This window comes from Mandrillus leucophaeus, unplaced genomic scaffold, assembly GCF_000951045.1.
Source record: "Mandrillus leucophaeus isolate KB7577 unplaced genomic scaffold, Mleu.le_1.0 Scaffold423, whole genome shotgun sequence".
Taxonomy (NCBI): Eukaryota; Metazoa; Chordata; class Mammalia; order Primates; family Cercopithecidae; genus Mandrillus; species Mandrillus leucophaeus.
In genome coordinates, this window is record NW_012104510.1 from 390129 (window position 1) to 402296 (window position 12168).

The 12168-nt window shown below is 63.1% G+C and overlaps 1 protein-coding gene across 1 annotated transcript; it reads left to right on the forward strand.

Moving 5' to 3' along the window:
- Positions 1 to 1956: 1956 nt before the first annotated feature.
- Positions 1957 to 7073, forward strand: BSG (basigin (Ok blood group)). The gene is made up of 9 exons (XM_011993051.1): positions 1957 to 1961; positions 2147 to 2514; positions 3869 to 4025; positions 4775 to 4857; positions 5029 to 5165; positions 5270 to 5546; positions 6380 to 6404; positions 6586 to 6653; positions 6772 to 7073. The coding sequence occupies exons 1-8, from the start codon at positions 1957 to 1959 to the stop codon at positions 6647 to 6649; spliced, it is 1116 nt and encodes a 371-aa protein (XP_011848441.1). The 3' UTR covers positions 6650 to 6653; positions 6772 to 7073.
- The last annotated feature ends 5095 nt before the right edge of the window (positions 7074 to 12168 follow it).

A 12168-nucleotide genomic window follows, 5' to 3' on the forward strand; every position in this document is an offset into this window, starting at 1 on the left:
GGTGGGGGTGGGTGGGGGCCGGCAGCCTTATCCTGCAGGGCCACTTGTGTACAAGCACCACGCGGCCTGCCTGGCCCAGAGCCCTGGCCTGGCTGCCGAGTGGGCAAGGAGGCGGCGGCTGTTTTTAGATGAAGGTGACTTTACTTGAGAACATGGGTTGCAGCTCATATGGCCAGAATCGAATTCTAACCTTTCTGGGGCTGTGGCCGAGTGTCAGGCGCTGCGCATCCTCCTGGTGCTCATGGGCAGAGGCTCCTGGTGCGGCAGCGAGGTGGGGTCGCGGGTGGGGTGGGGGGCTCTCATTGCCCCCGAGGAGCCTCTGTGGAGGCTTTCTCTTCCAGACAGCCCACCCCAGTGACATTTCAGTACAGACACAAACGCCATCAGCATCTGGAGGGGCCACAGGGTCGTTCTGTCCAAAGCCTTTTGGTCCCTTTGGGAGGGACGCCGCCCGCTGAGAAGGTGGCGGACCCAGTGGTAGCACCGTGACCAGTGCAGATGGTCCCTGGGAGCCCGGAACTCCCGGGAAGGTGGGTGGGGCCCCCGCCTGGTCCTCCTCTGCCCTGTGTGCCCTGCCCGGCCTGGTGGTGGGGTGTGGTGACTCAGGAGCCAGCCCTCTCCTAGCAGCCCTGGGTGAGGAGGATGTGGAGCGCAGCCCTGCAGGGCAGAGGATGAGGAGAGGGGCTGCTGCAGGGCAGGAAGGGGCTTGCCAGCTGGGCCGCCTCTGGCTGTGCTTCCTGCCCTGACTCACCTCGCCCAGCTCTGCATGTAGCTGCCGGTTTTGCAGTCTGGGAAATCTTAACTCCCAAGAAATGTAGGTTACCAGGAGGAGATCCCTTTGTGAAAATGGCACTGCCAGCCAGGCGCGGTGGCTCACGCCTATAATTCCAACACTTTGGGAGGCCCAGGAGGGTGGATCACGAGGTCAGGAGTTCAATACCAGCCTGGCCAAGATGGTGAAACCCCGTCTCTACTGAAAATACAAAACATTAGCTGAGTGCGGTGGCCACATGTAATCCCAGCTACTCAGGAGTCGGGAGGCTGAGGCAGGAGAATTGCTTGAACCCCAGAGGCAGAGGTTGTGGTGAGCTGAGATTGTGCCTCTGCACTCCAGCCTGGCAACAGAGTGAGACTGTCTCAAAAAAAAAAAGAGAAGAAAAAGAAAATGGCAGTGCCAGAACTTGTTAACTGCGCCTGCCTGGAGTTCGCCTCCGGTGGTCAGGGGCGAACATCTGCTGTCCCTGTGGCATTGGGGCCTGTGACCTGTGCACTGCCACGCAGCCTCGGGGCCATGAGCATGCGTGTACACGTGTACGTGTTGTGGCATGTGTGTCTGCAGATGTGTGTCCTTGTATACGTGTGTGTTGTGGCGGTGCCTGGGGAGCCTGACCTCAGAGGGTGCTGTGGGGAGGGGGCTGCCAGGTCCCGGGGCGAGGAGGCACTCCCCATGCTTCCCCTTAGGCTGGGCTGGGCTGTTCTGACAGGCGGGTGCCAGGCACAGTGTGAGGGTCTGTGTGGATTCCCTTGTGCTCCTGGCTCTGGGGGCCTTCCCTTGCATTTCGAAGGAAGGGGTGGCGGGTGGCCAGAGGTGAGGGACCCTGAGGCCCTGCCTGGCTCCCAGCTTCCCAAAGCCCCATCTCTCTGGGTCATCACCCTCAGAGATTGCTGAGGACACCAGCTTTCCACCCACGGGCCATCCTAAAGGAGCCGGGCTAGGAGCTCCCGGACAGAGGCCACCTGACCCTTTGGCTTTGGGGTTTGTTTTTCTCAGCAGCTCACCGGGTCTCTGGGGTGGGGCTATCGGGCAGAAGGCAGAGGACGCTGCCCTTGGGAGCTGAGCTCCCGGCAGCCCTCGGGGCTCAGGACTCCTGGCTGTTCTGCACAGTTTCATGTGTTTTGTGTTTTGAAACGGTGTGTGGTCCCACAGTTGTGCCCTCAGAAGCCGCCGTGGCTGCCATGAGGTAGGAGTGGACTGGACGGCCACGGTGGCCCCCCCAGTCTTTCCCGTGCCATGCTCTTTCCAGCCGGGCCCCATCACTCCCCCACACGCGGAAAGGAAGTGGCTTCCCACCCGTCCTGGCTGGGAGTCCTGTGGCAAGGCCCTCCCCAGGGGCTGCCCTCCCAAGTCCCCTGGGCACTAACAAAGCCCCCGCACTCTCCCTGCAGCCGGCTTCGTCCAGGCGCCGCTGTCCCAGCAGAGGTGGGTGGGGGGCAGTGTGGAGCTGCACTGCGAGGCCGTGGGCAGCCCGGTGCCCGAGATCCAGTGGTGGTTTGAAGGGCACGGTCCCAACGACACCTGCTCCCAGCTCTGGGACGGCGCCCGGCTGGACCGCGTCCACATCCACGCCACCTACCACCAGCACGCGGCCAGCACCATCACCGTCGACACGCTTGCAGAGGAGGACACGGGCACCTATGAGTGCCGGGCCAGCAACGACCCGGACCGCAACCACCTGACCCGGGCGCCCAGGGTCAAGTGGGTCCGCGCCCAGGCAGTCGTGCTAGTCCTGGAACGTGAGTGGCGGGCACCGCCCTCCCCGCCTCCTTCATTTTCCCTCCTGTGCCGCTCGCCTCCCGGCTCCTGCTCCGTAGAACCCAGACGCCTCCTCCCCTCTCCGTCCCGCTGTGCCCCATGAGCCCACCACCTGGACAGAGGGGCCCGGACCTGAAGAGGGTGGGCTCGCTGCTTGACCACCAGTGCTGGCAGCCTGGCTTGGGGAGGGCAGGGCTCTGCCCTCCGGCAGGTGGGTCCTCGTCCTCCCCTCGACCCTCCTCGTGCCGTCTGTTCCGCCGTTCCTTTCTGCTCCCCGGGGCGCCTGCCCAGCTCCCTCCCTGAGCGTCCGTACTGCAAGCCTGAGGGGCCTCCAAGCTCAGCCCAGGCTTGCAGGTCTCAGAACCTTCTGTGTCCTTCCCAGCGTGTCTTTCTAAGGGATTTTCACATTTTAATTCCTAGTGGGAATATTGTAAACTGACCAAGAACCAAGAGATTTGCTTGTTGGGGATTGGCAGAAGAACGGGTGTTCCCAGCACTGCTGGAGTGCTGTCAGCCTGGGGTCGGGGGGTGTGGAGCCACCTGGGTGCCTCCTAGAGAAGGGCATGGGAGCCTTGGCCAGGGGGTGCTGTGGCTATTTTTTTTTTTTTTTTCTCCTGGAGACGGATTCTCGCTCCGTTGCCCAGGTGGAGTGCAGTGGCACGGTATCGGCTCAGTGCAACCTCCACCTCCTGGGTTCAAGCGATTCTCCTCCTTCAGCCTCCCAAGTAGCTGTGATTACAGGCACAAGCCAACACACCTGGTTAATTTTTTTGTACTTTTAGTAGAGATGGGGTTTCACCATGTGGGCCAGGCTGATCTTAAACTCCCGACCTTGTGATCCGCCCACCTCAGCCTCCCAAGTGCTGGGCCGGGATTACAGGCGTGAGCCACCGCGCCGGCCGGCTACGTTTTTAGAAAGGAATTTCCAGTTTGTGCTAGGGCTGCTCCAAGGGCCTGATGCCCTGGTGCTGGCTCAGGGACGTGAGTGGTGCCTTGTCTGTCCCCACACCCCGGTCCCAGCCTCGTGTGTCTCCGGGCAGGAACATCACTAGGCGGGGCCGCTCGGTTGCCAGCGCCTTAGCCCAGGGCCCGCCAGCTGCCGGCGAAGGGCGCCTTCCCGAAGGGGCCTCCTCAGCAGGCGCTTGTGGCTCTTCTCTTCCCGGAGGCGCGGTCAGAGTTCCCCCTGGGCTTCCAGTCTTCGGGGTGTCAGGGCCACGGTGTTTTCGGGAGTGAAAACAAGCCCTTCCCGGGAGGAGCCACAGGTTCCTGGGGCTCAGGCAGGCAGCGCGGCCGTGCTCCTCCACTCTGCTGACCCCGTCTCGCCGGGCCTCGCAGCCGGCACAGTCTCCACTTCCGTAGAAAACATTGGCTCGAAGACACTCCTCACCTGCTCCTTGAACGACAGCTCCACAGAGGTCACCGGGCACCGCTGGCTGAAAGGTGGCGCGGTGCTGAAGGAGGACACGCTGCCCGGCCAGAAAACGGACTTCGAGTGAGTGCCGGACCACGGAACGCCACCACGTGCCCCTTCTCACAGCTCTCTTGCCGCGAGTGGCCTGTGGTCCGTGAGAACAAAAGACTGGTCGCCAGGCTCGATCCAGGCGGAAGTTAGGGACCAGCTCCACTCGGACCCCCAGAGGGAAACCCCAGGGAGGGGTCCAAGGGCGCCCTTGGGAGCCAGGTGGCTCCAGTAGCCCTGACAGGCGTCCCTGTTGCTCCCTCGCCAGGTCCCGGGCACAAAAGGGCGCCACACTGCCAGGTCCCGGGCACAAAAGGGTGCCACACTGCCAGGTCCCGGGCACACGTGCAGGCCTCCCAGGCTCTGTGCTCCTGACACAAGAGGGCGCCACACTGAGGCCTGCCTGGCTCAGCCCCCAGACGCTGTCATGGCCAGAGCCTTGTCATCACTGGAGCTGGGACGGCCCTGGGAGGACAGAGCCTTTTGTTTTGAGGCTCACTGGGAAGACAGTCCCAGGGTGTGGGGTGCAGAGCAGGGACCAGAGGTGACGGGTTCGTCGTCAGGGAGAGGGTCCTGTTTGCTGGTTCTCTCACCTGGAGGGTCTTGGCAGCCTGGCTCTGTCCCTGGGGCCGTATGGGGACACCAGGAGTTTTGTTGAGGTTCAGATTTGACTGGGACAGTTTGACTTTTTCACTGTGCCGTGGTTGGGCCCCTGGAGAGCCCTGGGTCCGGGGAGGCGTCCTGCAGAGCCGGGCCCAGCTCACCACCTGCTGTGGTTGCAGGGTGGACTCCGACGACCTCTCGGGAGAGTACTCCTGCGTCTTCCTCCCCGAGCCCACGGGCAGGGCCGACATCCAGCTCGACGGTGAGTCCTGCAGCCAGGGGTGCCAGGCGCCGCCGACTATCGGGGGAAGCGGTTGGCCTGAAGCACCCGGCACATCCCGGAGCCCTGCCCTGCTCCCTGGAGGGGCACAGCCCTCGCGCTGCGGGGAGCCCTGCGGTTCCAGGCTCCTCTCTCTCTCAGCCCTCCTGTCAGGCGCCCCCAGAGTGAAGGCTGTGAAGTCGTCAGAACACGTCAGCGAGGGGGAGACGGCCGTGCTGGCCTGCAAGTCAGAGTCCCTGCCCCCCATCACCAACTGGGTCTGGTACAAGATAACTGACTCTGGGGACCAGGTGAGAAGCCAGGGCGGCCGGGGGTCCCGGGCTCAGCCCTCAGGACCGGGTGAGGGGCCTAGGTCCGGGGTCCCGGGCTCAGCCCCTGTCCTTGGTCCCCCTAGGTCATCGTGAACGGCTCCCAGGGCAGGTTCTTCGTGAGTTCCTCGCAGGGCCAGTCGGAGCTACGCATCGAGAACCTGAACATGGAGGCCGACCCCGGCAAGTACGCGTGCAATGGCACCAGCTCCGAGGGCACTGACCAGGCCGTGGTCACCCTCCGCGTGCGCAGCCACCTGGCTGCCCTTTGGCCCTTCCTGGGCATCGTGGCTGAGGTGCTGGTGCTGGTCACCATCATCTTCATCTATGAGAAGCGCCGGAAGCCCGAGGACGTCCTGGATGGTGAGCCGTCTGCCCTCCTGCCCACACGCCCCGCTCTTGGGGTGGTCCGGGTCCACTCCTGGTCAGTCCCTGCCAGCCCCACCGCTGACCCAGTGCTTGGAAGCAAGGAGCCCCGGGCGGGGAGTTGATAGGACCCTGAAAGGCAGTGTGGGATGGAGCGTCCGGTCCGTCCCTGGGCAGCTGCGACTCAGTGGGCAGCGAGACCCCAGGAGGAGTAAGAGGCAGCAGCTTCACCCCACAGCCTCACCCAACCCTTCCCTCCCCCTCACGTGGCTGCAAGCCAGTGTCCTCCATGGTAAGCCAGCCCTTGCTGCTCCGCCCGACCTTCTGGCAGCTGCGAAGAGCCCAGGGCTATGGTATCAGGGAGTCCTGGCCTCTGCATGATCGGGCTCGGGAACCTGAGGTCAGCCATGCTCGGCCCCGGCAGCGCCTGCGGCTCTTCTGCTCCTCGGGCTGCGTGTTCTGGGGCGAGGCCTGTGTGGGCCTGTGGTGGCGGCTCTTGGAAAGCACTGGGGGGCAGGAGTGAGGCCCATGAGGCCGTGGGGACAGCTTACCTTGGGAGGGGACAGCTCGCCGTGGGAGGGGACAGCTCGCCGTGGGGGGAGGACAGCTTGCGGTGGGGAGCACACTGCAGGTGGGGAGGGCGGGTTTTCCCCGCACCATTCGGCCTCAGAAGATGCACACGGCCGGGGCTGATGCGCTGCCCTGAGCCACCTGGAGGTCACTGAGGGCAGGGCCAGCAGCACAGATGTCCCTGCTCGGGGGCCTGAGTGGGAGCAGCTCTGACAGGCTGTTCTCTCGTCTTCTCTTTCATGGTGGCGGTCCTCCTTCAGATGACGACGCGGGCTCTGCTCCCCTGTAAGTCCCAGCTGTGGGGTTTGGGGTCCCAAGGAGCTGCCTGCTGCCCCAGGCCTTTAAAACACAAAGACAGAGCCCCCGGATTCAGTGTTCTGGGGTCCTGGGGGCCGGGGTGGGCAGGGGTGACTCGGAGAGGGTGACTTGTCGGAGACACCCTCTCACCCGGCCCCTCATGCCCCAGGAAGAGCACTGGGCAGCACCTGAACGACAAAGGCAAGAAAGTCCGACAGAGGAACTCCTCCTAGCCAGGTGCGGCGGGCGGGCAGGCGGGCGGGAGCTCCTCCTGAGCCGGGGCAGTGGGCTCCTGGGTCCCGCCTGTGGGCCGCTGGGAGGTGGGTCCAGTCTGAGCGCCCCTCCCTGTCCCCAGGTGGCCCGAGGACGCTCCCCGCCCCCGCGTCTGCGTCGCCGCTGGAGTCCACTCCCAGTGCTTGCAAGATTCCAAGTTCTCGCCTCTTAAAGAAAACCCACCCCATAGATTCCCATCATACGCTTTCGTCTTTTTAAAAAAAAGTAGGGTTTTCTTTCTGCATTCAGGATTCTGTTCCTTAGGTTTTTTCCTTTGTGAGTATTTCTCGAGAGCCCGGGAGCTGCGGCGCCGCGGCCCGCCTGTGGCTTTCCGCCTCTGGGTCTGAGTCATGGCGGGGGGGCGGCGCAGCCTTCTCCGCTGGCTGCGGAAGGTCACAGGTCACACGAGGGGCCCGCATCCTGCCTGTCTGAAGCCAATGCTGTCTGGTTGCGCCATTTTTGCGCTTTTATGTTTAAGTTTATGAAGGCCACAGGTCTGTGTTTGACTCAGCCTCAGGGACGACTCCGACCTCCTGGCCACAGAGGACTCATCTGCCCACACTGAGGGCAACCCCGTCACGGCCTCAAGTCACCCCAGCCCCTTCCTTGCCTGTGCATCCGGGGGTAGCTCTTTGGAGGGTTTGCTGGGGAACTGGCGCCGTCGCTGGGACTCCAGAACCGTGGACGCCCCTCCCCAGCTCGCCCCTCGAGGACAGCCCACTCTCCACAGCACCAGGACTCAGTGGGAGCCCCTGTCCCACCCACGCCACAATAAAGATCGCCCCCACCCCCACCCTCACCCTCTCCTGGCTCCTGTCTGTGCCTGGTGGGCTTGGGTCGCCCGAGAGCGTGTTCACCCTGGGCTCTGGTGACCACAGCAGGGGTGGGTCCGGTGCCGGGACTTCACGTGTGAGGACGGGTCTGCTGAGACCCCAGTGGGTGTTGGGGGCCTGGGGGCATGGGCTGGACTGGGAACTTGGAAGGCAGCTGGGACCGACCCCGTGCCTCAGAGCCACACAGCAGAGGGTTGGCACTGACCTGAGTCTTCTCTGAGCCTGTTACTCCTCTCGGCGTGCTTTGGGCCTGACAAAGGCTGAGGCTTTCGGCTGCCTGCCCCACAGCTGCCCGCACCGACCCTCCTGCGCGGGCTGCTTGGGCAAGGTTCAGGCGTGGTCCTGCGGCTCCTGGAGAGCAGGTGTGTGAAGCTGGTTCCTGGAGGCTGAGGGATGCCCAGCCTGTGTCCGCCCAGCACAGGGAACAGACGTGGCTGCAGGGCTGGAGAACTTGGGGGGGACCCGGAGCTTACAGCGTGGAGGTTGCAAGGCACAGGGCTAGTGACTGGGTGTGGAGGGAGGTTTGCAGCTGTCAGCCCTGTAGGCACTGGGCCTCCTGGTCTGAGCGGGGGTTTCGGGGTGGAGGTCACCAGAAGAGGCTGAGTAGGGGCTTAGGGAGCCTGGGTGGGTTCCCAGAGAAGCCAGGAATCAGGTGGGAGGCCAGTGTGTTCTGAGCTGGGGCCGGCTCAGGGTCCCTGGCAGTGACCGCCCTGCCAGTTCCACAGCTGGGCCCTCCCCGCTGCTGCCACCAGGCAGCACCACATGCCCGTGGGGAGGGTGGCAGGTCCTGGAGCCCCTGTGCCCGGGCAGCCTGGCAGCCCCTCCTGGGCTGAGACCACGGAGTCCCAGGTATCATCCACTGAGTGTATGCTCAGTGACCCGCGAATAGGGATGCCCATTCTGCTTTCATTGATTAGGCGCCTGTGGTATACCTGGAGCTGGAGGTTGTGCGTGGACAACAGGCAGAAGGGTCCAGTGGGATGGAGACTGCCAACAGGATGATGGGAAGGGGCGCGTTGGGGGGCATCGCCGGGTACGCGGCCCACGTGGGCCCCGGCTCGGGTCTCCCCCCCACCTCCCTGCCTGGGCTCTGTCCCTCTTTCTGCCGCACCCCAGCCCCAGGCGTGGGCCCACAGTGCCTGTGGACGCCTCATGCTCTGCACCGCGTGGAAGGTGTGAGAGTTGCAGGTCAGGCCAGCCTTGGGAGATGGACGGGTTTCTTGGGGTGGTGACCAGCAGGTGGGGGGCCTGGGTCCCTGCAGGGTCAACCGCCCGAGAAAGCAGCCACTCACCCATAGGTGCTTCCTTCGTCTTTTTTCTTTGCACACAGAAATATAAGCCTGATTCGCAAAAGTATAGCCGCTCAGCATGTAGCTCTGTGCACCTTACCTCAGCATTTGGTGTCCATGTTCATCGACAAGCATCCAGTGAGCACTGAGGTGTGCAGAGATGGGGCTCGCGTGTGTGGCTGAGACTGGGATGCCACCCCCTTTCCTAAGCCTCTGTTTCCTCAGCTGTAAGCTGGGACCACAGGCGACACGCACCACTCCGCCTGGCTCGTTTAGTATTTAGTCAAACTGCAGATTTTCCAGGCGGGCTCAGTGCCTGCCCTGGCCTGATTTTGTCTTCCTGGTCTTCCACTGCTTTTCACTCCAAAGCCCCCAAATTGTATAAGCTTTCAGGGCATTCGACCTGGACCTGTCCTGACCAAGTGGGAAATGCAGGTCCGAGGTTGGTAAATGCGGTAAACAATGCTGAGAGAGGCTGCAGGCGGCGGGGAGGTGGGGAAGACCCTGGGGAGGGAACGGCAGGGTCTGGGGAGGCTCAGCAAGGAGGGGTCGGGGGGTCCGGGGCCCAGTGACCCAGACACACAAAGGCCAGGCGTGGGCAGAGGAGTACAAACTGCAGGGCTTTCTGCCAAAGGCACTGGGAGCCGTGGGTGGTTGTAGGCCACAGACCAGCGTGACTGAGGAGACAGGCCCTGGGTCTCCATGCTCCCTACACAAGTCAGGTGTCAGGTGTGGTCCCGTCTCAGGGCCTTTGCACAGGCTGTGCTGCCTGTCCAGAGCACGCTTCCTGTGGCTTCCCGGGCCGCACCCCCTCCTTCAGGCCTTCTCCCGGCACCTCGCCCCTCTCCCCACCCCGAGTGTTTGGACAGCGCTCACCACCTTCTGCTGGACAGTATCTTATTTGCTACTCTTACGGTTGACTGTGGTAACCAGCTTCTCCCCTGGCTGGCTCTGAGTCAGCCACACTCTGAATGCTTGGCCCCTGGAGCAGGTGCTTAGTCAGTCTTTGGTTTGTTTTTAGAGGGAGTCTGGCTGTGTCGCCCAGGCTGGAGTGCAGTGGGGCCATCTTGACTCGCTGCACCTCCGAGGTTCAAGCGATTCTCCTGCCTCAGCCTCCTCCTGCGTAGCTGAGATGACAGGCGTGCGCCACCATGCCTGGCTAATTTTTGTATTTTTATTAGAAACAGCATTTTGCTATGTTGGCCAGGATGGTCTCGAACTCCTGATCCACCCCCCTCGGCCTCCCAAAGTGCTGGGATTACAGGCTTGAGCCACCGTGCCCGGCCAACTTTATTTATTATTATTATTTTATTTAATTTTTTTTTCCTTAGATGGAGTCTTGCTCTGTCACCAAGAGCTGGAGTGCAGTGGTGCGATCTCGGCTCACTGCAACGTCCGCCTCCTGGGTTCAAGCAACTCTCCTGCCTCAGCCTAGCTGGGACTGCAGGCACGCACCGCACCCAGCTAATTTTTGTATTTTTAGTAGAGACGGGGTTTCACCATGTTGGTCAGGCTGGTCTCGATCTTTAAATATTCTTAAAATTAAAATAAATAAGCATGGCCGGGGGGTGGCTCACACTTGTAATCCCAGTACTTTGGGAGGCCGAGGCGGGTGGGTCACCTGAGGTCAGGAGTTTGAGACCAGCCTGGCCCAACATGGCGAAACCCCGTCTCTAAAATTAGCCGGGCGTGGTGGCGGGCACCCGTAATCCCAGCTAGTCTGAAGGCTGAGGCAGGAGAATCGCTTAAACCCGGGAGGCGGAGGCTGCAGTGAGCCGAGGTCACATCACTGTGCTCCAGCCTGGGCAGCGACAGAGCGAGACTCCATCTGAAAATTAATTAACAAATGCAGAGTACTCCAGCCTGGGCAAGGGGTCACAGTGAGTGTGCTGAGGCCAGGGAGGGTCCCTGCTCACACTGACAGGCACTGGCCCGGGTAAGCCTGTGGGCTGGAGAGGAGTCGCCGGGATCTGGTGGGAAGGACCCCGAGCCAGCCTCCCTAGTGACTTGCAGGTTCTGCCGGCGCCTGGAGGAGGCGTCTTTTTGCTTCTCCCACTGCCAGGCATGGGCGGTTCTCATGCCATGCGGGTCCCGCCGCCTCCCTGCTCCCAAGCGCGAGCCCCAGGGCTCTGGCGACCTGCCCAGCCTGACATCTTCCCAGGGTGAACATAAAAGATCCCCCTTCAGCTGGAGCACGCATCTGCCTCGGGGCGGGCCACAGCCTGGCACTGCCAACTGTGCCACCAGCCCAGCCTCTCCCGCGACACCTTGGGACGAACAGCTGTCCTGCCCGCCTGTGCGGAGGTGGCCGGCGGGGCCGGCCGGCGTGGGGGCACAGGGATCCCCAGGGTGTGGGGCAGCTTGATCGGGGCGAGAGACTCGGTCGGGCTCAGCCCATCCAGTGTCAACCGGGGGCATGCTGGCCCTCCCTCAAGTACCACTGAGTGCCTCCTATGTGCAGGAAGGGGGCCATCTCTGCCCCGGTGGCCCCGAGGTGCAGGTGGGCAGGCGGCAGCTGACACACAGGGCATCATGGCTGAGGGGACGTCAGGCCAGGTGCCAGAAGGGTCCCAGGAGGGCAGGAGGGTCCCAGGAGGATCTCAGGAGGGTCCCAGGAGGGTCCCAGGAGAGTGCCATGAGGGTGGGGATGTTCAGCCTCCACTTCTTCGTGTGTGACTGTCTCTCTCCTCTCTCTCACTTGCCAACTCTCTCACCCACCCCATCCCGGCTGTCTGGTGGGCTGGGTGGGCTGGGTGGCTAGGGACACAGGCCTCATGTCACCTGGCACCAAGCAGCCCCCACACTCGGCCTGGCTGTGGCCCAGAAGCAGAGCCTTGGGAAGCACCTGTCTCAGAGCCGGAGACTGGGGGCACTGGGGGCACAGCCGCACCCGAAGCTTGAGGGGTCGGGGAAGGAGGCAGCCCCGGGGCAGAGGGCTCTGGTGCCTGTGCGAAGGCACTAGCGGGCTCTGGGTCTCCCTGTGACCCCAATCTAAAGCCCACCAGACCTAGAGGAGACCCCCGCCCGCACTGCTCCCCAGGGCACAGTTTGAGGGGTGAGTGGACCTAGAGGAGACCCCCCCACCCCGTACTGCTCCCCAGGGCACGGTTTGAGGGGTGGGTGGGAGCCCCACACCCTCGGGTGCCTCTTCTAGTTTTCCCTGTCAGTTTCCTCAAATGCAGACCAGGGAGAGGAGTGCCCGAGTCTCCCAGAACGGCCCCCAAGCCGGCCGGCCCCTCCCCACGCACTCAAGGGTCCGTGTCCAGGGCCCACGGGCGACCCAGCAAGGGCTCCTGTGACCTTTAGAAACACGCTTTCATTGTGGGAGTCTTCAAACCTACGGGAAGCAAGGAGGCG